Genomic DNA, 25,134 nt, shown 5'->3' with positions numbered 1-25,134 from the left:
AGAGAGAGAGACAGTGGCAGAGGCAGAGACAGTGAGAGACACAGAGACAGAGACAAAAAGGCAGAGGCAGAGAGATACAGAGAGGTTTCAGGGCTGGGGAGGAAGGAAAAAGTGGGGGTGGAGAAGAGAAGAGCCCGAGGGTGCCCAGGCCCACTTTTGGGGCGCGGGTCAGGAGGAGGTGGGGCAAAGGGGAGGAGGGTGGAGGCTCAGCCTGGGGTGGGGGGCGATGTCAGGCCGGCGGCGGGGGCGGGGGGGCTGTTGTGTGTCTGGAGGGGCTCGGGCGGCGGCTAATTCCGGGCGGGGCGGCCTTGGGGGCGGGGGTGGCAGTGTCCGGGCCCCGGGGGAGGGGCCGGGAGGCCGGGCTGGGGCTGGGCTCAATCCTCTCCTTCCCTCCTGCCTGGCTCCCGCCTCCTCTCCCCAGACCAGCCTCCTTCTCGGTGGGAGCCTCAGCCCGCGCTCCCTGAGGCTCAGTGCTGGCCCGAGCCACCGCCGGCATGGACACCAACGGGGACTTCCTGGCGCTGCACGGTGAGCGTCCCCGCCTCCTCCTCTCCCCTCTTCGGGGCCCGCGTGTGTGTGATGGGGGAGGGCTCGGGATTGTGTATGGGGGCTCCTCAGGACTCTGTGCGAGGTACTCGCCGGGCTGCGGGGACTGGTTGGGACTCGATTTGGGCGTCTAGCCTTTTGCTCCGTGCGCGCCTGTGGGGCTCGCCGGGCCCACCCCCGGGCGCTCCGTTCTCCTCCCAGTGTTTGTGTTGGGGCGGGGGGGAGGGGCGCTGAGGGCTCCCCCCCCCCCCCCGGCCCTTCTCCCCCTCCCCGTTTCCCAGGGGCCCCGCCCCGGGGAAGCTCCCGAAGGCGGTGGAGGATCGACCTCCCCTAGCCAGGCCGGCCGACCCACCTTGGCTGGAGGCTCCCAGTGGAGCCACTTGCGGTCCCCTCGGCCGGGCTCCTACGCCGGCCCCGGAGGGGGTGTGTCCGGCTGGGAAATAGCGTAGAGGCAGCTTGAGGGGGGGGCGGGACGGCGAGCGTCGCCGCCTCACGCAGGGAAGGGAAGGGACCTCCCAGCCTCACCGCTCCTCAGCCCCGAAGGTCCGGGGGAGAATGCCGGGACGGGGCCCAGAGAAGCCGCTGAACGCCTGGCGGGGGGCCGGGGGGCGGCGCCTCTCTCTGGGGCCGTCGGATCCGGGCCCGAATGGCTTCTCCCCGAGCCTTCCAGCGTCCAGCTTGCCCTGAGGAGGGTCAGGCCAGGACCTGATTGGAGCCCCACCTTCCCGGCCCCTCGGGGGGGCTGCTCCGCTGAGGGAGGTCCGAAACGCCCATAACCCCTCCCCTCCCCCATCAGAGCCTGGGTGGGCCAGGGGTCCGCCGGGAATACAGAGCAGAGTAGTTAGAGATCGGGAGGGAGGGAGGGAGCTGGGAGGAGGGAGCCTTCCTTCTGCTGCGGCTCAGCCTGACTACTTGACCCCCCCCCCCCCAGGTCCAGAGGGTTTTCTTGGCAAAGACGCCAGAGGGAGTTGCCCTTTCCTCCTTCTGCTGAGCAACAGAAGTTAAGTGACTTGCCCAGGGTCACAGCTATAAGTGTCCGAGGCTGGATTTGAACTCAGATCTTGCTGACTGCAATAGCTCAATCCACCCCTTATTGGTGCTCTCTTGACACCTTGGGCTTTGGTAACAGCCATGAAGCCATCACTTTACAGATGAGGAGACTGAGGCCCTGAGAGGGGAGGCAAATCCTCCCATGTCCCAGAGACAGGATTTGAACCCAAGTTCTCTGTGTCCAAATCTGGTGTGCTTTCCCCAGTTCATGTGTTCCAGAGAAGAAAGCTGAAACCTGGAGAGAAGTGACTGGCCCAAGGTCACCCAAGTGACAGGTCAGGTGGGCCTGGGGGCAGATCCAGTATCAGATACTTCCTCCAGAGGGATGTGAGCCTGGACCAGTGCCTTAATAATCTCCCTGAGCCTCAGTTTGTCTAACAAATGCATAATAACATTAGTGGCAGCCATTTCTCTCCTCACTTCATTCTAGGTGCCACCAATAGCCCCATTTTACAGACGAGGAAACTGAGGGAAGGTGTCACCTTCTTAGAATTGCTTGGCTCTTGAGAATCTGAGGCAGGATCCAATTCTGGGTTTCCCACCGAGGTCCAAACGGCAGACACTGCATTACCTCGATGGTGTTTTCTGTCAAGCCCATTTCTCTGCCACTACTACTGAGCATGGCTGAGCCAGCCTGCAAGGTGGGTGACCTGACAGTCGGAGAACAGGGCCCAGACTGTCTAATGGCCCTTGAAGGGGGCAGGGCACCCTGCAGTCCCCGGGTTCAGGGAAATCAAAGCCCCAAGGGGCATCAGCCTGCACATAGAGAATGCCTAAGCCTGGAGATCCCTGGGAAGCTCTGCCTCCTCGAACTGTCCATAACTATTTGTTCAAACCCTCCTTGTGTGTCTCAGAATCGGCACTGAGTATCCATTCCAAGGCTGAAGAGCAGTAAGGGCTAGCCAATGGAGGGTAAGTGACTTGCCCAGGGTCACACAGTTAGGAAGTGTCTGAGGCCAGATAGGAACCCAAGACCTCCCATCTCTGGTTCTCTGTTCACTGAGCCACCCTGCAGCCCTGTCCATAACTTTGGACAACCCTGGTCACTCAAGTAACAGACTCTTAGTGGGGCGGACTTCCTGTAGCAGAGCATCCTGGGTCCAAGCTTTCCTGGACTCTACCTGAAACCACTCAGCGATGGAGTTCCGTCCATCCCTCAGAGACAGCCTGGCCCCCTGGGCAGCAGCTCCAGTTGTCGGGAGGTTTTGACTCTGGCTCCCTTAAGCCTGCTGCCTCCATTCCTTCCCCACTCATTGCTGGCACTTGTCCCTCAGAAGGCTCCCCAGGTTCTGTCCTGCCCCTCCATCCCCCCCAGGCTGGTCCTCTCCCGAATCTTCCCATCGCAGGGCTCTGTGAATTTTCCAGAGCAGGAGAGAGCTGTTCAGCTCTGGCCTTTGTACTCCTCACTTCCTCTCTTTCTGCTACCCTGTCTAGGCCTGTCAGGTTTTCTTCCTCCTCTTCTTACAGCTATTGTCATTACTGCCCAGTCTGCTTTCCTTCTGTCGCCACCCTGCCCAGCAACCTTTGGGGGATCCGGCTGTCCTCTGGCCTCTCCCACTTCTCTCCCCCGTTCAGCAGGCCTGGAACAGCTCAAGAGATCAGGTTGTCTCCAATACTCCCATTGTATGAGCCAGGGCAAGTGACCACTTCCCTCGGCCTCAGTTTCCTCATCTGCCCCCAGGGCCATGGCAAGGATCCAGAGTGGACTGCTTTGCCCAACTTAACAGTTGCAGGAATGCCAGTGAGCACTCTCGTATTTTCTTCTGAAGCTTTTTGGACGTTCAGAACTTACTGGGCACTAAACAAAGTGGTTTTCTTTGTGCCTAATGAACAAAAGCGAGAGACTCCCTCTGAAACATTGAATGTCTTGTGTGCGGCTGGCTTGTCTCTTAAAGTAGCAAGCCAGCCAGCCAGCCAGTGTGTAACTTCCCCAGCTCCTTCTGTGACCCCTTAGACTTTTGCTTTTCCGGCCAGCCTTACCCCAGCTCCCTCCTTCCAACCTTCCCCCCCTCCAAAAGAACCCCTTGGAACACAGAGACAGACAAGACAAACTGATGGCGCCTTCAGCCGTCCATCAAGGCTGGCCTCATTCTGCTTCCCGAGGCCCTGCTCTGGCTGGCAGCAGTGGGCAGCCGGAGGGTCAGCCACCCCGATGCCAGGAATGCACGCTGGGGGCAAAGGCAGAGATTTCTTCTACTCACTCTGCTTCTCAGTGGCTTTGGGGCTCTCCTTCTCTTGTCCCTGACTTGGTCTCCCCATTCCCTCTCCCCACTCTGAAGGAGGGGAGCTGCAGACCTCTGCTCTATTCTTGGCTCTCCCCCACCATCTCATCCCCTCTTGGTTCCTTCCTGTGGGGGGGCTCAAGCCACCCCTTCCAGCAGTGCTCTCTCCTTCACCCCGCCTCCTGGGGCCCTCCCTCCAAGTGCAGAGCCCATTCAAGCAGAGTAGCAGCAGCCACATCTGAGAGTGTATACACCAGCCCAGCCCAGGGACTCTACCTTTCTAGCTGAAGTGCGTTTCCCATCTCTCCTCTGGGGCCCAAATGAATTCGGATCATTGGGAGCATTCAGCAGCCTTTCGTTTTTCATTTCATCAAGTTATGTATTATAGTGTTCATTCTGTTTCCCTGCCCCGAGTTATATAAGATTCTCTATATTCGGTGGGTCTATATCTAGAATGGGGACCTCGGAGGCTCTATAGAGAGGCCACCACCACCCATTTTACAGATGAAGAAGGTGAGGCCCCAGGGAGGTGGGGGGAGGGTGGCAAGCAGGATCTGAACTGTTCCAGTAATGCTCCATTATATATCTACATGCCCCAATTTGGCCAGCCATTTCCCAGTGGATAGGTACATTGTTTCCAGTTTGTTCTCCCACAGAAAGTACAGACAGATATTTTCATGTGTATGAGACGCTTCTTTCTTACTCATCTCCTTGGGGGGGGTGCCTGCTAGTGGGCTCCCCAATTCCTCCTGATTCCCCATTTTTTGGCAATAGCCCAATCTTCTCCTGATCATCCAGGCTTGGATGCTGTGAGTCATTTGGGATTCCTCCTTAGCCCGTGCTCCTCACACCAAGTTAGTCAACAGTGTTTCTTTCATAATATTCCTCCCATGACTGCCTGTTCTTTTCTACCTCTGCCACCCCACCCTAGTCAAGGGCCTGGACTCTTGCCTGGACTTTTGCAGTAATGTCCTAACATGTTTTCCTGCTCCTCCTCCCCCCCCCCCCCCATCTACCACACACAACACTGCTATAAATGCTGCCTTCATTGTGCCACTTTCTTAGGTGGTGACTGTTAACTCCTTATTGCCTATGCCCTGATGTCCTCGAGTTACGAGCTGGCTCAGGAGTTTCTAGACCACCCTACAGGGTGTGACTCTGTTCCCTCAACCCAGCTGAGCACACCCCATTCTCCTAATGACTTTTCAAGATACTAACCTAGGACTTTTGGCATTGAGGAGTCATTCTTCCTGTTACAAACAAGACTTCAAGCAAAACAAATCTGAAAATAGGTCTCAGTCTGCATGCTGAGTTCATCACCCCTGTTAGAAGGTGGGCAGTAGTCTTCATTGGGCCTCTAGGTGGCACTGTGGACAGGGCACTGGTCCTGGAGTCCGGAGGAAGAATCTTCCCCAGTTCAAATCTAGCCTAGACGCTGTGTCACCCTAGGCAAGTCATCTAACCTTGTTTGCCTCTGTTTCCTCATCTGTAAAACAAACCACTGCAGTGTTTCGGCCAAGAAAACTTCAAACAGGGCCCTAAAGAGTCAACCAATAGGCGTCGATGTTTGTCCTGTCACTGAAGCTGGGCATTGCATCAATCGGGGTAAAGCCTTTCACTGATGTTTTCTTGGCAATGTTGCTGTCACCGCATACATTTTCTCCCAGATCTGCTTACGTGATTGGGAAAATCACCTCAACAGCTGTGTGAAGGCTAGACTCGAGGCAGGGATGACAGTGATCCCAGGGGGAGGCCATGAGAGCCAGCTCCTGGGCCTGGCTGGAGCAGTAGACACCACAAGTCTTGGCAGCAGACAATCTGGAGGCTGTGAGCTTGGGTACCCCGGAGGATGTTGGTGCCTTCGACAGTCATAGAGAAGTTGGGAAGAGAGAGCAGAGGGCCAAGTCCTTCCCTGCCCTGGCTGCAAATCCTGTGTGACGCCATCTTCCACTCAAGGAAGAGGAGGGGGAGCCTTACTCACTCATCACTGCCTTTCTTCCTCACAGTGCCCACCACACAAGGGCACCTCCCTCAGCCACATGGCGAGCACTGTGGAGGCCAGAAGGGTGCTGAAGATAGAGCTTCCTCCGGGTCACCCATGGGGCTGGGTTCCAGGGGCTCCTCTAGATTAAAACTGCTTCAAGGGGCTCCCACTGGGGTTTGGAAGGTGCAGAGAATGGAAGCATGTAGGGTGGAAGAGTCTTAGGGAATAATAGGGGAAGGGTAGATTATACTGGGGACCACTGAGGAAGAAGCTTGAGGTCAAATTCATCAGATCAACATTCAAGACCCTCCACTGTCTTTCAAGTCTGTAAACTCTTTCAGAGTGCCTACCGTGCTCCAAGCAGGGAGTCAGTCTCTTGGGCTGGTCAGTCAACAAGCATTTATTAAGCCCCTCTTGTGTTCTGGGCACTGGGTGGTAGGGCGGAAGAGACTAAAAGGCAACGGAAGAAGCTGAGATCCTCTCAGGGAGGCAGTGTGGAGCCCCAAAGTATATGCCAAGTGAATGAGCAGTTACATGGGGCAGAAGCGTGACCCATCCATAGGGACCTGTTTTCCCACAGCCCTGCCAGCATGTGCCATTTTCCTTCATGATTGGTTTTGCCAGACTGATGACAGGAGGTGGGACCCTCTTACTCTAGAGTAAGAGTGAAATTCCTCCTCCTCCTCCTCCTCTTCCTCCTCTTCCTCCCTGTGGCTGGTGCTGGGCCCACTTCCCATTCCAGAATTCTTAAGGAAGGACATGCACACCGCCATCAAGAGTCACGGGAAACAAATGCTCCCAACTACCAAGAGAGAAATGAACTGAAAACCAGGAGAGGGTTCCAGAGTGGAGATTTCAGTTGAGGAGGGCTCCTGGTTATCTTCTGCACTCAACTCTTGCCCTTCTCCCCAGAATGCCTGACACCTTTTCCAGGAAGCCTTCCTGGGTTTCTCTCCCAAACCCATCTCCCTGTGTCTAGTGTTTGAACGATTGGCTGGGACATCTCTTACCTTAAAGGCCTCTCACGTTCTTGTCAACATTTTCAGAATCTTTGCCTGGCCTGGGAAGCGGCAACAGCCCAGGTCCTGGGGGCATCCGTCTCTGGTTCAGACCCTCAGCCCTGAGCTTCCTGCTCCCTTGGCACTCATCGGGAACCCCCGGATGCCAGGGCTGAAGGGGTCCAGAGCCAGCCAGCCATCACGGTCCTGTGGAGTAACTTTAGGGTCCCTTCCCTCCTCTCCTGTAGAAGGAAGCCACTGAAGTGGAGGCTTGCTGAGGGTCCCTTCCAGCTCTAGGACTGCCCTGCCTGAGCCTGAGGGAAAGGGAAGGGCCTGAGCCTGGGAGGGGGAAGTCCGTCCTCTGGGACCTGGGTCACCCTCTTCCCCGGTGTTCCTTGGTGAGGGCATCCCAGCGGCTCCTGGTCCAGCCAGCCAGTCACTCCCCTGGGCAAGGAAGCCCTGGAAGCTGGACGAGGTTCTTTCCTCCAAAGCGAACGGAAAGCAAAGTCCTCTGCAGACACCGGCCGTGCTCCCAGCACCCATTGCTGGCCCCCCTCGATAGCGTGGCTTAGGTACTTGGGAATTGTTGCCTCTCTGTAGGAAGGAAGGTCCTCGAGGCCAGGGACTGCCACATGTGGGACATCCCTAACACCCGGCACATGCCAGGCCCTTAGGAAGTGCTCCGAATGCCTCCTGAGCCCTAGACTAAGTATTAGTCTTCCCATTTTACAGACGCAAAACTGAAACCCTGAGTGACTTGCCCAAGGTCACCGGGCCATGAGAAGCAGGATTCGAATGCAGCTCAGTAGTCTTTCTTTTCTCCCAGGGGGAGCCTCATTTCCATGGTGGGCTTCCAGTCCCACTTTCCTGTCTCCCCCCTCTAGACTAGAGAAGCAGCAGCCCCTGCTCCTGGGGAGGAGGTGGGGCAGGAGGAAGGTCAAGCCCAGGGCCTCCAGCACATTGTCTTGGCACCCTGGGAGAGGGGAGAGCTGCTGAAGGAATTGAGGTGTCTGGACTCGGTGGTGGTGGGAGAACAGAGCTGGGAGCAGGGCTGGACAGAGAATTGCCTGCCTTTGGTGGCAGATTGGCCATGAGGGTGAGGGAGGAGAGGAATTGAATGGGACTCCTGGGTTGTGAGTTCCAGTGATGCGATCAAGACAGTGAAAGAGCACAAAAAGCAGGAGACCCTTTGGTCTCGTTTGGCAGGAATCAGTCCATGGCCCAGACACAGGAAGACCTCAGTTCAAATCCCCCCTCAAACACTCACCAGGCTGAATGGGGCTCTGTCTGCCTCAGTTTCCTCATCAGTGAAATGGGGATAATGATGGTGCCTCCCTCCCAGGGTTCCTGTGAGAAAAGAACGCTCGGCTCGTCGGGGGGGGGGGGGGGGGGGGCGCACCGGACTCGGACTCGGACGAGGTAGAAAGCGTCTGTCTGTCCGAGAGTGTCGGCGCGGGCTTGCGCGTTATAGCAAAGGGAATTCGGCCCCGAAATCAATCGATCGGTCGCCGAGCACTGCGGACGCCCCTGCCGGGAAGGCCGCGCTCTCCCGCCCTGGCTCCGCGGGCCCAAGCGCTTTCTGTGGGGGTTCCCTGGCGTCTGCTCTGGCCTCGGGCTCCTCTGCGCGGGGCAGTCGCGGCCCCCGCGAGGGAGGGCCTGTGGCCGCTAGAACCAGGAAGGGGCCCCGGGGGAAGGCGTCGCTTCTGGCAGCTCGTGAGGAGGCCAGCGCGTCCTTCCGTCCGTCCGTCCGTCCGTCCAGAAGGGCCCCGTCGGGCCTCTGCGGCTCCGCCGCCGTGTGAGCCCGAGAAGAGGCTGGGGGCGGGGGAGCGCTCCGAAGGGGGCTTAAGGAAGTTGCGCCGCCGGCGCGGGCCTCGGTGGCCCAGCACCCTGGACAGCCCAGCTGGCCCCGGGCTCCCGCCCCGCCCGGCGGGGAGGGCCCCCTGACTCCGCCCCCGCCTCCTCTCCCCGCCTCCCTCGGGGGCGGCTCTGCCCTACCCTGCCTAGGCCGGGCCCCGGCCAGCCGAGGGGCAGGACAGAGGTCGGGCCAGCGACCATGCAGTGCCTGGGCTGGCGGCCCCCGCGGAGCCGCTCCCGGGAGCGCTTCCTGCGCGAGCAGAGCTGGCGGGTGGCGGCGCTCAACTGCCAGCGGTTGGGTGAGTGGCGCTGGGCGGCGCGGGGGAGCGGGGGGGGGGGGGCGCTGCGGGGGCGAGATCGGGCGAGCGAGGACAGCTTCGGCGGCGCCCGAACGGGAAAGGCTCGGGACGGGGCGGCTGCTGGGAGCCGGGCACACTCGGCTGAGGCTTTGCCGCCCGGCCCCGGCCCGGGACGCCTGGGTTCCTGCCCCGGCCCGGGACGCCTGGGTTCCTGCCCAAGCCAGCTGGCCATCTGCGGCCTTGGGGATCCGAGGTGGCCGCGGGCGCTAATGGATGCACCGCAGCGGCAGACAGCTGTGCCGCTCTCCACATCTGGGTGACCTCTGGCGGGGGGGGAGGGGGGGTGTGGCGGGATTACCTGGCTGGGCTTCCGCGGGCACCCCTCCCGTGAGACCGCGGCTTTGTGCCGGGTCCGTGGGGAGCCGGTGCGCGCGGAGGCGTGGGAGCGGCGCGGCCCCATTTGTGCACTTGCTCGCTCTGTGCCCGAGTATCTGCCGTGTGTGCGTCTCCCGGTGGGGCCGCTTGGAGGTAACCAGAAGAGCCCCGCCTGGGCCGCCGGGCAGTGCCCACCCACCGAGGAGCGCCCTGGGCATCAGCGGAGATTCCTCTGCTCCTTCCCGGCCCGGAGGGAGGGGCCAGGGGAGATCGGATGGCCGGGGCTCACTTTCCTAGCATCGTCCTCGTCGAAAGTCTGCATGGGAGTCGGGGCTCCCCGGAGAGCTGGCCCTCGCCTGGCTGCCTCCCGGAAGCTGTTGTCAAGTGGGGGAGGCCCCCGGCCAGGAGTGCCCCGCTGGGCTGTTATTAGCAAGCGGAGGAAGCCGTGTAATTAATATCACTTCATGGCCTTGGCAGGAGTCGGGGCCCTGCCCTTCCGAGTGGCTTGGGGGGGGGGGGGGAGACCAGGCCCACCCAGCCATCCTGAAGGGACCTGGGCTGGCCTGCAGTGGATGGAGTTCCAATCTGGCCTCAGATGCTTTCTGGCTGTGTGACCCTGGGCAAGTCACATAGACCTAACTGCCCAGCCCTTAGCACTCTTCGGCCTTGGATCTGATATGTAGAGCCATTCTGAACCAGAAAAGGGGTGGGGGGGAAGAAGGAAGGAAGGGAGGAAGGGAGGGAGGAAGGGAGGAAGGAAGGAAGGAAGGAAGGAAGGAAGGAAGGAAGGAAGGAAGGAAGGAAGGAAGGAAGGAAGGAAGGAAGGAAGGAAGGAAGGAAGGAAGGGAGGGAGGGAGGGAGAGAGAGAGGGAGGAAGGAAGGAAGGGAGGGAGGGAGGGAGGAAGGGAAGGGAAGGAGGGGAGGAAAGAAGAAAGGAAGGAAGGAAGGGAGGGAGGGAGGGAAGGAAAGAAGAAAGGGAGGGAGGGAGGGAGGGAGGGAAGGAAGGAAGAAAAGTCAATCAGTTAATCTTTGGATAGATTCATTCTGCCATGGAAGACCAGGGGGCTGGGGCAGTCTCTACTGAGATAAATGGTGGAAAAAACTTGGCAAAGGGGCTTGAACAAGGCGTTATACAATAATAGACAACATTTGGGTCCCACCCTATGCATGTCAGGCAGGGTGTTAAAACACTCCACTAAAATCTCACCTGATCCTCACCACAGCGGGGAGGGAGGCACTCACTATTAGAATATCGTCCCCATTTTAGAGATATGAGGAAACTGAGGCAGAGTCCAGGGACTTGCCCTGGGTCACACAGTTAGTAGGTGTCCGAGGCTGGATTTGAATTCAGGTCTGACTCCAGGTCCAGCACTCAGTCGGTTTCACCTCCGGGCTGCCCAGCTGCTCCATGAATGCCAGCCATTGCTATCACTATCTAGCCCAACCCACTTGCTTACCGATTGAGAACATTGAGACCCAGCGAGTTTAAGGAGGAGGAGGAGGGTTCAGAGTTCAGTCTAGGAGGAGACCAACCTACTGGGAATTCCGGAGGACTATGGCAGGGCCAATTATCGCCTGGGCTAGAGGGGTGCTGAATTCCAATGAGTAATGGGGAAACTGAGGCTCCGAGGTGTGCTAGAGTCGATTAGAGGTGCGCAGGCTGGACGCTGCCTCCCTCTTTCCCACCGGGTTCCCTCCCCACCCCGCTTAAGCCAAGGCTGAGCCTCTGGAGCTTAGTGTCCCTGGGAGTAGGTGGGGTGCCCTCTGGGGCTCCCCGTGGCCTGCCGGGAGAAGGGCTGGGCTGCTCTGCCGTCCTCCCTCCCTTTCTCCTGGGCTGGGGAGGGCCCGCAGCTGTGCCCAGGGGGAGGGGGCTGCGCAGCAGCAGCTGGGCCAACATCTGGGGCTTTGGTGCCCGAGGCCGCTCCCATAGTCCTGGCGGGCGGGCGGAGGGTGCCGTTTCCTCCCTGCCCGGGGCTTTTCTCCGCACTTGTCTGGCGGAGGAGGCTGGCAGAGCAGCCTGGCTAAGCGGGCTGGGCTCGGCGTGCGGAAAGAGCTCCGGGGCAGTAGAGGCAGCCGCGCGGCCTGGGGAAGAGAAGGGGGCGGCGGGGGGCGGCGGGGGGGGGGGGGGGCCTGGCTGCGGAGAGGCTCCAGGCGGTCCTGTGTGCATTGTGCGGAGTCCGGCCAGGCGCCTCGGGCTGCGGGGAACCGCGGTCAGGAGGCAGAGCCGGAGCGCGGAGGGCCCGAGGAGATGCCCGGGCCAAGCTTAGGGCCGCCGGCTCGCCGTTAGCCCGGGGGGGGGGGGGGGTCGATTTGACCGATGAGGGAATGGAGGCCGGCGGGGCCGCCCTTTATCTCCCCGGATGCCGCCTGCCGCTGCCTCTCCCTCTCCGAGAGAGACCGCCGCGGGGAGGAAGGAGCCCGAGCGCCTGAGGGAGGATTCTGGGACCGGGCGCCTCGGGCCAGCGCTGCGCCGGTCCTGGGGAGGGTCGTACTGAGGCTAGAGGGAAGGGCCAGCCCATCGCATCCGGCCGGGAAACTGAGGCTGGGGAGTCGCTGGTCCTGGGCAGCCTGAAAATGGGGCGGCCGCTCCCCGGCCCTGGGGGAAGGAAGGGCCCCGAGGCAGCCCCACCTGCTCCGCAGAGATTGGAGCTGTTTCCTCCGGGAGCGGGGAGGAGCGGGAGAAGAAGGGCCTGCCCCTCCCCCAGGGGATGCCCTCCCTGCCCACCTCACAGCACCCACCACAGGCCAGCCCTGGGCCTCCCTCAGCCTTTTATTCGGCTCTCGTGTGCAGAAGGAAGCTCAGGGACCATCCAGGCCAGCCCACCTCATTTTACAGGTGGGGAAACCGAGCAACAAGACAAGGCCATAGAGGTGGCAGAGGCTCCCTGAGATCTGAATTCAGGTCCTGGGACTCCAGCCCTTCCCCCTGGACCGCACTGCCTCCCTCAGCCTCCCAGCAGCAGGAGCAGCAGCAGCTCCCTTTTTCCTTTCCTTTTTAATGGAAAAAAATCCTCATTTCCTCTTTCTCTCCTGCCTCATGCGTGTGGGAGGCCCCAGGCAAAGGAGCTGATGCGTTGGGCTTGGCTCCCCTGGAGGGGCCCTGCAGCACCCCTTGGTTCCTGGTCTTTTCAGCAGGGCCCGGTGTGTCTTCTACATCTCTGAGAACCCCCCACCCCACCCCAAGTCCCCTTTTCTCTGGAAGCCCTGAGCCCCTGACTCAGAGTGGGGTTCAGTGACTCGCCCAGGGTCACACATCTCTATCCCTGGCTCTTTACCCACTGAGCCACCCAGCTGCCCTCTTCAGCCTTTTTTTCTTCACCGTGAAGACCGTGGGTTATACCCAGCCAGGATTCTGAGCTACAGCGGGCCAAAGAAAAGACCTCCTGGCTGAGGGCAAGTCACGATCGGGGTTAGCCCGGGGCGGGGGGAGGGGGGTCAAAGCTCCTGGCACACCCCGTCCACCCAAAGCAGTCCTCCCACGGCTGCGTTCAGCAGTTGACCCCCCATTCCACAGTGGCGCCATCTGTGTGGCACTGCCAGAGGGGGCCCACCTGCTGCCGTGAAACATCTCTCTCACCAGTGGAATTCTTTCGGGCATTTCGCTTGTGCCCGGCTCTTTGTGACCTCGTTGGGGTGTTCGTGGCAGACACTGGAGGGTTTGCTCATTTTCCAGAGGAGGAAACTGAGGGAAATAGGGTTAGGTCACACACTAGTGAGCATCTGAGACTGGATTTGAACTCTGGGCGTCCCCGACTCCACTGTGTCCTAGTGGGCAGAAGGTGGTCTCTCCCCGGAGGGTGGAAGCCCGTTTTGTCTTTGCCCCCTTTCCCTGGTTCACGAGTGGGCAGGAGGCCTGGATGGGGAGGGAGACGCTGGCTTTAGTGCGGGACATATTAGACACAATGCTGGACGTGCAGTCAGGAAGGTCCATGTTCAAATCCCACCTCGGACATTTATTGGCTGGGTGACCCTGGACAAGTCACTTCACTAATCTCTGCCGCCATTTTCTCATTTCTAAATGAGGTTGGGCTTGATGGGCTCGAAGACTGCGCCCAGCTGCGGGTCTAGGACTCTGTCCTTCCTCTGAGGGTTCAGAGGTTCAAAGGGGAGCCTACACTTTGGATTCCACTCTCTGAGGGCAGGTTTGGGGTCTTGGCTGAAAGAGGCTTGTGGATGGGAGAGGGCTCTGCCTTTGGGGGAAACTGAGCCAGCCCTCAGCGCCCTTCCTGAATGGTTCCGGTTGAAGAGGCACGTGGCAGCGTGGCTGGGCAGCACTAGTGGCAGACCAGGAGTCCGTGGTTGGCTCTGGGACCAAGGCTTTAGAGGGAGGGAAGGGAAGTCCGAGCCGGGCTCAGATCTGCGTGGCTCAGGACGGAAGGAGGTGAGAGCAGGGGCCGAGGGAGCTGGGGAAGAACGGGAGGGTCAGAGCCGGATCGCTGCTCGGCGTCCTGGCAGGGCAGCCGTCAAGCCGTGTCCAGGGGGTGGCCGTTCTGGGAGATGGCAGGGGGCCTGGGAACGGAGGGGGTGTTGGGGGTGATGGCGGCGGCGTGGAGGACGAGGCCGGGCTGCTGTTCTTGTAGCCGAGGCACTTTCTTAGCAAAGACACTGCACTGCTTTGTCACTTGCTTCGCTAGCTCATTTTAAGGAAACTGAGGCCCACAGGGTTAAGTGACTTGCCCAGGGTCATTTGGCCAGTTTTGAACTCGGGAAGAGTGTCCCTAACTCCAGGCCCAGGACTCTCACCACTGTGCCCCGAGGTCGTCCCGAGAAAGGCTGTATCCAGATAGTGAGCTCCTTGAGGAATGGGGGAGGGAGGCAAGCAAGCAGCAGACAGAAATAGAATCAAGTGCCCTAGGGGGGGGGTGAAGAGGGATGGAAGGGTGCGGGGGGGGGCACGGCCTCTCTCTGGCCCCTTGAGAAGAGAGAAATGGGGAGAAAGATGAGGAAGTCGGTCAGAAGCAAGACGAGACGGGAGGCTGGAGAGGGTCAGGACCAACAGGCTACAGGCAGCGCAGGGCTTGGGGTATGAGCAGTCAGTCAGTATTTACCAAGGGCCTCCCATGTGCCCAGCACTGTGTGAAGTAGCCCTGGAACAGTAGCCGGATGGGGATGAAACCCGGGGAACAAGGAGCCAGAGAGAGCTACTGCCTGGGCAGGCAGGGGGTGCTAGGCTGGACCATGAAGGAGGGGATACAAGAATGCCAAGTCACCAGCGCTTTATCCCCATAAAAACCCTGGGGGGGGAGGAGGGCAAGGCTTTCCACTCAAGAAACTGAGGTAGAACCTGTACTCACCGACCATCCCAGGGACTGAGGGGGGGAGCCAAGATGGCGGCTTACTAGAAGCAAAAGCTGAGACCACTCTGACCATCCTTTCAAACCAATCTTCAAAAAGCACTTCAGATGACAGGAGTCAAAAACCGACAGCAAGATGGAGTGAGGGGGCTCTCCTGCTGACTGCAAGTTGAAAGGGAAGCAGAGAAAGGCGATTTTCATAGGATAAGGGGAACCAGAAGCAAAACTGCACACAGAGGAGTGCTGGCCGACTCCCCCCCCCCCCCCCCCCCCCCCCCCACGCGCGTCGACTAACTTTGGGATCCTGGGACACGAGCTACGCCAACACAAGAGCCCCTCAGACCTACCCTTGATAGCCCAGGCCCTGGCACCAGCCCTCAATGAGGTCCGGAAGCCCATAGCACTGGGCCCTTTCAGCTGGGCAAAATAGCTCACAGCGATGATCCCTTCAATCCGACAGACAGCAGAGGAGACAAAATCAGTAGCTTTCAGAATTCCTAGTCCACAGGCAAAAAAAGGCTGGGAAAATGAGCAAACAGCAAAGAAATACCTCACCCTAGAACATTTCTATGATGACAAAGAGCAAATAACAGAACCAACTGGGGACGGTCAGATCCAAGCAACCACATGCAAAACTTCAAACAAAACAAAACAAAAACGGGAATTGGTCTCAAGCTCTGGAAGAACACAAAAAGGAATTAAAAAATCAAATAAGACAGGTGGAAGAAAAATGGGGGAAAGAAATGAAAGTGATGCAAAAAGAAGACAGCTTAAAAAGCAAAATTAGTCAAGTAGAAAAAGAGGTACTAAAAACCAATGAAGAAAAGAGCGCCATGAAAAATAGAATGGAAAAGGAGGGTGCAAAGGTCATGGAAGAAATTCAGTCATTAAAAATTAGAATTGGGAAAATAGAAGCTAATGACTTCACAAGACATCAAGAAACAATAAAAACAATCGGACAAATGGAAGAAAATATGAAATATCTCATTGAAAAAACAATGGAATTGGAAAATAGATCCAGGTGAGACAATTTAAGGAATACCAGATTACCTAAAAGTCATGACTTGTACCCATTGGCCATCCCAAGAATCTATACTCACTGAGCAACCCAAGGAGCTCTATCCACTGACCTTCCCAAGTACCTGTACCCACTGACCATTCCAAGGAGATGTGCCCACTGGCGGTCCCAAGCTAGAACTGATTCTTTTTGTCCATTGAGAGTTGTTTCCTAAGCACAGCGTTTTTAACACTAAGGATCTTGGTCAGTGAATGTTTTGTGGGAAAATAGAGTCTCCATATTTCACTGGAGTAGTCCAGCTTTAAAGTCCAGCTCACACTCCATCTCCTCAGACTAGTTGGGAGAGAAGGTCCACGTTGACATGCCGGCCTTTAATTCCAGTGCTCTCCTCAGGGTCTTCAGAGCTCTTGGCTCTGAACACCAGGGAGTGGGACCAGCAGAAATAGGAGTGGGGGGGGGGCTTCCTCCTACAGACACTCAGCAGAACAGAATGCTGTAAACGACAGCCTTTTGGACCAGACTTGGGATATTATTGTTGGAAGGACCTCCTGACAACAAAACTCCGTCCCTCAGTGCAGATTGCTATTCACTCTGGAATGTATACATTTGGAGAACTGCTAGGACACAGAGAGGTCAAGTGACTTGTCCAGGGTCACACATCCAATAGGTGCCAGAGGCAGCCTTGAGCCTGGGTCCTCCTTACTCTGATGGAAGCTCCTTGATAACAAGCAGGCATTATCTCACTTTGGTATGTGTGTCCCCAGGACTGTACAAAGCAAGCAATGAATGCTTTTTCTTATTAGGTGACAGTCAGGTGGCCCAGAAGGTAAGAATGTTAGACTTGGAGCCAGGAAGACTGCGGTTCGAATCTAACCTTAGACACTAGCTGTGTGGCTCTGGGCAAGTCACCTCCCCCTGTATGCCTCAGTTTCCCCATCTGTCGAATGAGACCGAGAAGGAAATGACCACCACAGTAGTTTCTTTGCCAGCAAACCCCAAATGGGTTCATGGCGACTCGGACAAGACTGAATAATAATAACATCCTTTAGAGCTCAGCTCAGACTGCAGACCAGCTTTCCTGACGCCTCCTCCGCCCCAGCTGAGAACAAGCTCTCCTCTCCCATCATGCACACTGCTGGGGACCCCCGGAGCCCCCAAGGGCTGTCCTACCTGGCCCTGCCCCGTTTGTTGAAGAGTGGAAGGAGACAGAAGTGCCTGGAGAAGGGGCAGATTGGTAGGGAGTGACCACAGGCTGAGCTCTGGAGGCTGCCGAGAGGACTTCCTAGTGGGGATGTCCTAAGGACAGATGGGGAGCCAGGCCCAGAGATGGGAGGTCCTGGGTTCCAATCTGGCCTCAGACACTTCCCAGCTGTGTGAGCCTGGGTGAGTCACTGGACCCCCACGGCCAGCCCTTGCCACTCTTCTGCCCTGGAGCCAATAGAGCACTGCCTCTAAGACGGAAGGGCAGATGGAATCCAGGGTGGGAGCTGGAGGACAAGGCTAGACCCAGCCCGCGGGGGTGCCGCTGTCCTGGGCCCATGGGGAGGCAGGCAGGCATGCAGGGTGGAGGGCGCCGGCCCCACCTCGAGTGGACCCCGAGAATCCCTTTACCTCCCAGAGTTTGCTCTGGGCGCTCTCCAAGCCTCCAGTTACTGCTCCACTGAGGTGCAGACCCTTCCCAGAAGCCTGGGTAGGGGAAGGGAAGCCAGGAGGCTTGGCCGGAGAAGCCCAAGCCAGCTGGCAGCTATGATGGGGGGAGTGGGGAGTGGGGGGGGAAGGGGTGACTGTGGGGGGCAGAGGTGACTGTGGGGGGTGGGGAAGGACCTGGGGGGGCAGAGGTGACTGTGAGGGGCAGAGGTGACTGTGGGGGGTGGGGAAGGACGGGGGGGCAGAGGTGACTGTGGGGGCAGAGGTGACCGTGGGGGGTGGGGAAGGACCAGGGGGGGGCAGGGGTGACCGTGAGGGGCAGAGGTGACCGTGGGGGGTGGGGAAGGACCTGGGGGGGCAGAGGTGACTGTGAGGGGCAGAGGTGACTGTGGGGGGTGGGGAAGGACGGGGGGGGCAGAGGTGACTGTGGGGGGCAGAGGTGACCGTGGGGGGTGGGGAAGGACCAGGGGGGGGCAGGGGTGACCGTGAGGGGCAGAGGTGACCGTGGGGGGTGGGGAAGGACCAGGGGGTGGGGAAGGACCTGGGGGGGCAGAGGTGACCGTGGGGGGTGGGGAAGGACGGGGGGGGGCAGAGGTGACTGTGGGGGGCAGAGGTGACCGTGGGGGGTGGGGAAGGACCTGGGGGGGGCAGAGGTGACTGTGAGGGGCAGAGGTGACTGTGGGGGGTGGGGAAGGACCTGGGGGGGCCAGGGGTGACCGTGAGGGGCAGAGGTGACCGTGGGGGGTGGGGAAGGACGGGGGGGCAGAGGTGACTGTGGGGGGCAGAGGTGACCGTGGGGGGTGGGGAAGGACGGGGGGGGGCAGAGGTGACTGTGGGGGGCAGAGGTGACCGTGGGGGGTGGGGAAGGACCTGGGGGGGGCAGAGGTGACTGTGAGGGGCAGAGGTGACTGTGGGGGGTGGGGAAGGACCTGGGGGGGCCAGGGGTGACCGTGAGGGGCAGAGGTGACCATGGGGGGTGGGGAAGGACCTGGGGGGGGCAGAGGTGACCGTGGGGGGCAGAGGTGACCGTGGGGGGTGGGGAAGGACCTGGGGGGGGCAGAGGTGACCGTGGGGCTGGAGACGCCAGGGCACCAACGGTGCTCCCCTCCCCTCCCTCCAGGCCTCCAGGATGACGGTGACCTGAAGTTCCTGCTGAAGGGCTCTCAGCTCCAGAAGGTGAAGTCGAGCTCGTGGCGGAAGGACAGATTCTACAAGCTGCAGGAGGACTGCAAGACCATCTGGCAGGAGTCCAAGAAGATGATGCGCTCCCCGGAGTCCCAGCTCTGTGAGTCGGGCCGGGCTCTCTGGGGGGCTTCGTCGGAGCGGCCCCGCCTGCCTCCGAGCGCCAGGGGAGGGGGAGGGGGCAGGGCAGCGGCGCCGGGGCCTCTGCCCGGAACGCCAGAAGAAGGCAGTCGGGGCCCCTTTCTAGGGTGGCAGGCACGCGGCAGGGACACGGCTCTTCCCGAGTTATTCTGGCCTCAGAGCCGTATTGGCCGGGTGACCCTGGGCAAGTCCCTTCTCCCCTTCGGTCTGCGTGGAGGGGTGGGCAGGGCGAGGACGCCCTTCCCAGAGGGCGGCTCAAGCTGGGAGAGGCCTGGGGGCGGCGATCTAGTCCAGCCGCCTCTTTTACAGATGGGGAAACCGAGTCTGGGGGGCCCCTAGAGAGGAGGCCACCTCCCCGATCGGCTCTGGCCCGGGCCTGCCGAGGGAGGAGCCAGAGAGGCCCGAAGCGGGCCACGGAAGGTGGGACTGCGGGCCGGGCAGCTGGCGTCCAGCCTGAACTAACCAGGCAAAAGGACAAAAGCGAGGCCTGGCAGCAGGGACGGGCGGGTAAACAAGGGTGTGAGGCGAGGGTGGGGCCTGCCAGCTCTGGGGCGGTTCGGGGGAGGTCCAGGGGGGTGCCGGCCCTGGAGCCCAGGAGGAGGGGGCGCCCCTCCCCCCGGAGCCAGCCGGAGGGCTCCCTGCTCCTCCCTGGGGGGGGCCTCGTCAGGGAGATCACCTGGGAGAGCAGGGCGGCCGCGGTGGCCTGATCGGAGCCATGGGCCCCCTCGCTTGGCTGCGGTGCTTGGAGCCCTCAGAGGAACTAGCCCCGAATCAGGGGGCAATGGGGGGGCGGGAATAAGAAGCGCCCCCCAATCAGTCTGGGGCGCCACGGTCCCAAGGGCCCCCTTGTTTTCAGGCTCGGCGCCCCACTAAAACGGAGGGGCGCTCGGGGAGCGGGCGAGGATGGGCCCCGCACTCGTGCCTGGCCTCTGCCGGGCCAAGGGAAGGGCCCTCGTAACCCCACATCTGGCAGAGACCTCCGAGCCCATCTCCTAGGCCCCATTTTACAGATGGGGAAACCGAGGCCCAGAGAAGTCCTCTGCCCTGCGGTCCATCCCTCCTGGCCCTGGGGCTCGCCCGGCTCGGCGGGAATTCCCGGCCCAGGCCCCGTCCTTGGGGAACGTGTCGGGGTGGGGGCCCGCCCGTGAGGCTGAGGATGGAGGCGCTGTTCTCCCCATTTCCCAGGTGAGGAGGCTGAGGCTTAGGAGGGGCAGGCCACGGGGTCACGTGACTTGGCAGCCAGGGGCCGATCAGATCCCAGCCCCTCCCGTCTGTGCCGGCTGCTCTCTGGAGCTCCTCTGGATGAATCATGGCGATTCCTCCCGGGGACCCCCTTCTCGACTCCCCTCCCCCCGTGTTCCTGCGCCGGGACTCGGGGTCCCCTTCCTCTCGCTCTGTGCCCGCCCCTGGCTGGCCCTCAGTTTGCCCATCTGGGGCAGGCCAAGCTGCCCTCCTTCGGCCGATGGGGAGAGAGCCGTGAGCCTGCTTCCCTCCAGACACTTTGTGGGAAGGTGGAGGCGCCCGGATGCCCTCTGGGGTGCTGGCGGGGGGGGGGGGGCGCAGGACCCCCCCACAGGACCAAACCAGCTTCGTGCTGGGAGAGGCTCCTACGCCTTCCTCCCTTGGGGAGCGATTGGGAGCCGGGCCTTGGCTGGGGGGTGTAGAAGCCTCATTCCCAGCGGGGGACTCGCTCAGACCTGGGTTCAAATCCCAATGAGTACAGCCTAGTGAGTTCTCTGCCTCAGTGGACCTCACAGGCGCATCCCAGACCACTGAGGGGTAAACCGAGGCCCAGAGAGGGGGAACAAGGTGCAGCTGCCGGGCCCCCTGTCCAAACTCTAGACCTGCTGTCAGTGTATTCGGGGCTCTGGCTGGGGGGGGGGGGGGAGGGGAGGCCAGTGGGCGAGTCCTCCAGTGACCCCGGAGCTGTTCCCGTCAGGCCGCCGGCTCCCACGAGCCAGGCCTTGGGAGGGCCCCCCTCGGTGCCAGGCACGTGCTCAGAGCTCGCTGAGCTCCTCGGACAAGTGGAGCCGCTCAGCGGGAAGTGTCTTGGGGAGGGTCTGGGAGAGCCGAGGAGGGCAAATGCCCCAATTCTGCCCCTTGTTCTTCGGCTACGGGGGAAGTGACTTGTCCAGGGTCACGCAGCAAAAAAGGGTCCAATTCCAGACTAAAAGAGGAAACGGGGCCGCGGACGTGCCAGGCTGCTGGCTTGTGGCCGTCGTGCTTGCCCAGGGCCGGCCTGGCTTCCTTGAGAGCCGGCCCACCGCCCGGACCCCCTTCCTCGGTGCCGGGCCACCGGATCGGCAGAGGGTTTACAGCCTGGCCCAAGCTTCCCTCTGGTGCCCCGGAGGCCAGAGGGGCCAAAGGATGGCCCAGGCCGGGGCGCTCAGAGCGGCTTCACCCCCTGCGCTCCCAACTACGTGGGGTCCCCTCGGAGAGGCAGTGGCTGGCACGTGGGCTGGCCAGCAAGCAGCCTGAGGAGCCAGAGCTTCAGGCCCAGCCCACCCGGGGGAGAGACGTGCTGGCCGGCAGTCTCTGAAGACGATCTGGGGGCTCGGGTGGGCCTAGAGCTCGACGCTGTGGGGCAGTGGCCCTCCGCGTCCAGGGGTCCGAGGCTGCCCCGTCGGTGCGTGCGACAGCCCCAGCCTCGGGGCTCAGCGTGGAGCAGGGCCAGGAACTGGTCTTCGGCTTTCCCGGCAGCTTTTGTCAGATGGGGTTTCTTGGCCCCAAAGCCGGGCTCTTTGGCTTCAGCAAACACTGGCTCGCCAAGACCGTTTCCCCTGTCTGTCCCCCGATCCTCACTTCCCTTTCTGAGCCAGGGCCAGACTGCTGGCTGATGACTGCTTTAGGCTGCAGAGCTTCCTCCACCGGTCCCTGGAGGTGTTCCAGATGGATCTCGTGATTATTTTTCTGAGCTCCATCAAAGAATTCTTTGGTCCTGCGGCTGGGGCACCGAGTGCGAGCGTTAGTCAGTCATAGTAGCTCAGCCTATCCATGAGCAGTGAACGTTTTTCCAGTTGTTTAGATCTGACTTCCTTGGGGTGAGGCGCGTCTGGCCAACATGGGCAATGCTCTTGGAGTCGCTTTTCCTGGGGCTGAGATAATTGCCTCCTTATACAGATGAAGAAACTGAGGGAAGTGTCCCTGCCCAAATCCTCTCCCACCCCGGAGCCCGTTAGCTCCCTGCTTGGAGGCAGGGGGGATCTGGGGCCATGGAGGGCAGGGTGGGAGTGCACTCTGGAGACAAGGGACATCTGTTTCCTTTTTGCCTCTCTGTCCCAGCCTGTGGGGGGGGGGAGGGGGCGGTTCTGGGCTTCCATCCCACCTCTCTGGGTTGGGAGGGCTTTGGCAGAGCTCTCCATCCCTCTGGGGGCCTCCGAAGCCCGGTCCTGCCCCTGTGCTCCTGGCCCAGGCTCTGTGTCTACATCCTTACCTCCTGGCTTGGTGACCGGGCCAGGCAAGGGCAGGGGGCAGCTAAGGTGCCCAGTGCCCCCTGGCTAGGAGGTGTCTGAGGGCAGGTTTGCACCCGGGGCCTGGCGCCCAGTCCTCTAAGCCACCCAAGTGCCTCCTTCCCCCCACTCCTCCCCTGGCTCTTAAGAACAGCTTCTGGCTTTGCCTCAGTTTCCTGATGTAGCAGTCCACCCCTAACTATGGGCAAGGGGAACAGTTGGTATGTACAGATTGCCTTAGAAGAGAGCATGCTCAGTATTGCATGTGGCTGGGAAAACCTCTGACCCTTGACCCCAGCTTCCCCCAGGTTAGGCAGGAAAACAGGTTTCTTTGTGCTCACCTGGTTAAGAGAAACCACACCTATACCTTGTCATTAACCAATGGTGATCATCCCTATGTACTGTGTATATTCGCATATAAATAGGGCCCAGCCAGCTCCGCCTTTGTCTCTTCTGCTCTTCCTCCCTTCCAGCCTGCACTGATGCCTGTCCTTGCTGGGGCCTGGCCTTGGGCCAGGCTCCATCTCTAATCTTTCTCTATCATCTCTCCGACCTGTGTGGTATTGAATCTGGATCTCTGGACTGGTAAAAGCCTTCGGAAGGGTCCTTTGATCAGAGCTTGGCTGTGGCTCTTTGATAATTAATAAAGACTCATTCCTGCCACCTCATATCTCTACTTCGACTCCATCATCCCCCTCGTGGTATCTAAAACTTCTATCCTTTCTCTATATTCCTACCTTAAAGCTTGTCTCTCCTCTCTGAGGAAGATTTACCTTCTCTAGAAGATAAAGGCCTTTGACTGGCTGGCCCAGCAATGCCTGGGGCCTGAGCACCGAGTTCAAATCCAGCCTCAGACACTAGCTGTGGGACTTGGCCCCCCCAGTGAGGGGTCCGACCTCCCCCTTCTGTCCCCCCCTCCATCTCCCAGTTTCCGTGGAGGACATCCAGGAGGTGAGGAGGGGCCACCAGACGGAGGGCATGGAGAAGTTCGCCCGGGATGCGCCGGAGCACCGCTGCTTCTCCATCATCTTCAAGGACCAGCGGAGCAACCTGGACCTCATTGCGGAGTCCGAGGCCGAGGCCCAGCACTGGGTGGAGGGGCTGCGCAAGATTATCGTGCACACGGGCTCCATGAGCCAGAAGCAGAAGCTCCAGCAGTATCCTGGCCGAGGGGGCGGGGCCCAGGAGGGGGCGGGGCCTGTGGGCCTATTGTAAGCAGATCCCTGGGCAGCCCCTGCTGGTCCCCTCCCAGGAATCCCATGAGCCTCTGCAGCTGCCTCCCTGGCCCTCCTGGGAAGGCTCCAGCAGGGGAATGAAGAGGGAGGCAGTCCAGGGGGCCACCCCGCTGGAGCTCCCAGGGGCAAGGCAGAGGCACCCTCGTGGGGTCCAGGGTGCCCTCCCGCAGCCCCTACCCAGGGGGACCCCAGGGCGGGGTGGGCCAGCTCAGCCAGCTCGGTTAGAGGGAGTCGAGGCTGACCTGGGGGCCCAGAGCTCTGGCCGGCTCCTCTCTTTGTTCTCCTTGCCTTTGCCCTCCTTTCCATTCTGGGAGAATCTTACAGTCCTGTGTCCTTCCCCCTCTGGCGGTGTGACCCTGGGCAAGTCACTGTCCTCAGGTGCTGAGGAAGCTCAGTCCCAGGCCACAGCTCAGCAAAGGGGGGCCCTGGGGGCGGGACGAGGGCTCTGCAGCCTCCGGGCTCTCCTTACATCTGGCCCAGCTGGATCCACTCGTGCCTTCGCAAGGCTGACAAGAACAAGGACAACAAGATGAGCTTCAAGGAGCTGAAAAGCTTCCTGAAGGAGGTGAACATCCAGATGGATGACAGCTACGCCCGCAAGATCTTCCAGGTGAGGCTCCCCCCCCCCCCCGCACCCCCAGCCGAGGCCCTCCTGGGCGCCGGACCAAGCCCAGCCTCCGAAGGCCCCGCGGGCACAGCGCAGGCCTCGGACGCCCAGAGGGCGAGCCGGGCGCCTCGATGCCCTCCCCAGGAGTCCTGGGGCGGGGCAGTGGCCCACGGATGCCCCCTTGCAGGAATGCGACAAGTCGCGCACCGAGTCCCTGGAGGACGACGAGATCGAGGCCTTCTACCGCATGCTCACGCAGCGGGAGGAGATCGACGGGCTCTTCGCCGCATTGTCGGGCTCTCGGGAGACGCTGAGCGCGGAGCAGCTGGCCGCCTTCCTGCGGCAGGAGCAGAGGGAGGAGGAGGCCGGCCCCCAGCTGGCGCTGTCCCTCATCCAGAGATACGAGCCCAGCGAGGCCGGTGAGGGAGGGCCGGGGCGGGGAGCGGGGGAGGGACCCCGAGGGGAGGGACCCTGAGGGGAGGGGAGGGACCCCGAGGGGAGGGGAGGGATCCCCAGGGGAGGGGAGGGACCCCGAGGGGAGGGGAGGGGAGGGACCCCGAGGGGAGGGGAGGGACCCCGAGGGGAGGGGAGGGACCCCCAGGGGAGGGGAGAGACCCTGAGGGGAGGGGAGGGGAGGGACCCCAAGGGGAGGGACCCCGAAGGGGAGGAGGGACCCCGAGAGGAGGGACCCCGAAGGGGAGGAGGGACCCCCCAGGGGAGGGAGGAGAGGGACCCGGAGGGGAGGGGAGGGACCCCGAGGGGAGGGACCCTGAGGGGAGGGGAGGGACCCCAAAGGGGAGGAGGGACCCCGAGGGGAGGGGAGGGACCCCAAAGGGGAGGAGGGACCCCCAGGGGAGGGGAGGGACCCCCAGGGGAGGGACCCCCAGGGGAGGGGAGGAGGGACCCCGAGGGGAGGGCCTGACCACCCACGGGGCGGGGCGCTCTGGCAGCCAAGGCGCAGCAGCGGATGACCAAGGACGGCTTCCTCATGTACCTGCTGTCGGCCGACGGGAGCGCCTTCAGCCTGGCCCACCGGCGGGTGTACCAGGACATGAGCCGCCCCCTGAACCACTACCTCATCTCGTCGTCCCACAACACCTACCTGATGGAGGACCAGCTGACGGGGCCCAGCAGCACCGAGGCCTACATCCGGTAGGGCGGCGGGGAGGGGGGCCCCGAGTCCCGCGCAGGGGGACCCCGGGGCGACGCTGGGGTCCCCATCCTCCCCTCTGC

At 61.0% G+C, this 25,134-nt stretch overlaps 1 protein-coding gene and 1 long non-coding RNA gene across 5 annotated transcripts; one reads left to right on the top strand and one right to left on the bottom strand.

Moving 5' to 3' along the window:
* The first annotated feature begins 382 nt into the window (after positions 1–382).
* Positions 383–25,090, top strand: PLCD1 (phospholipase C delta 1). 3 transcript variants are annotated; one of them, XM_056804086.1, is made up of 6 exons: positions 383–528; positions 18,408–18,572; positions 22,988–23,216; positions 23,775–23,904; positions 24,089–24,320; positions 24,852–25,089. In XM_056804086.1, the coding sequence occupies exons 1-6, from the start codon at positions 495–497 to the stop codon at positions 25,055–25,057; spliced, it is 996 nt and encodes a 331-aa protein (XP_056660064.1). In that variant the 5' UTR covers positions 383–494; the 3' UTR covers positions 25,058–25,089. The 3 variants fall into 3 exon arrangements, with proteins under 3 accessions (XP_056660064.1, XP_056660063.1, XP_056660062.1); XM_056804085.1 differs by lacking the exon at positions 383–528 and adding an exon at positions 8,824–8,953 and having other exon boundaries at positions 24,852–25,090; XM_056804084.1 differs by lacking the exon at positions 383–528 and adding an exon at positions 14,912–16,874 and having other exon boundaries at positions 24,852–25,090.
* LOC130455374 (uncharacterized) lies at positions 839–8,930 on the bottom strand. 2 transcript variants are annotated; one of them, XR_008913293.1, is made up of 3 exons: positions 8,796–8,930; positions 6,153–8,147; positions 839–5,867 (listed from the first exon to the last, which is right to left on the bottom strand). It is a non-coding gene; the product is annotated as an uncharacterized LOC130455374 (long non-coding RNA). The 2 variants fall into 2 exon arrangements; XR_008913294.1 differs by having other exon boundaries at positions 839–5,677.
* Positions 25,091–25,134: the final 44 nt, after the last annotated feature.

This window comes from Monodelphis domestica, chromosome 7 (genome assembly GCF_027887165.1).
Source record: "Monodelphis domestica isolate mMonDom1 chromosome 7, mMonDom1.pri, whole genome shotgun sequence".
Lineage (NCBI taxonomy): Eukaryota > Metazoa > Chordata > Mammalia > Didelphimorphia > Didelphidae > Monodelphis > Monodelphis domestica.
This window is presented reverse-complemented; position numbering and strand designations above follow the sequence as displayed.

What these genes read in the sequence shown, in the direction of transcription:
- PLCD1 (XM_056804084.1), top strand. Translation starts at nt 16,766, where the DNA reads ATGCACACTGCTGGGGACCCCCGGAGCCCCCAAGGGCTGTCCTACCTG. An exon ending in CTCCCCGGAGTCCCAGCTCT is followed by an intron (nt 18,573 to 22,987) that starts GTGAGTCGGGCC and finishes TCCATCTCCCAG; the next exon opens with TTTCCGTGGAGGACATCCAG. An exon ending in CAGAAGCAGAAGCTCCAGCA is followed by an intron (nt 23,217 to 23,774) that starts GTATCCTGGCCG and finishes CATCTGGCCCAG; the next exon opens with CTGGATCCACTCGTGCCTTC.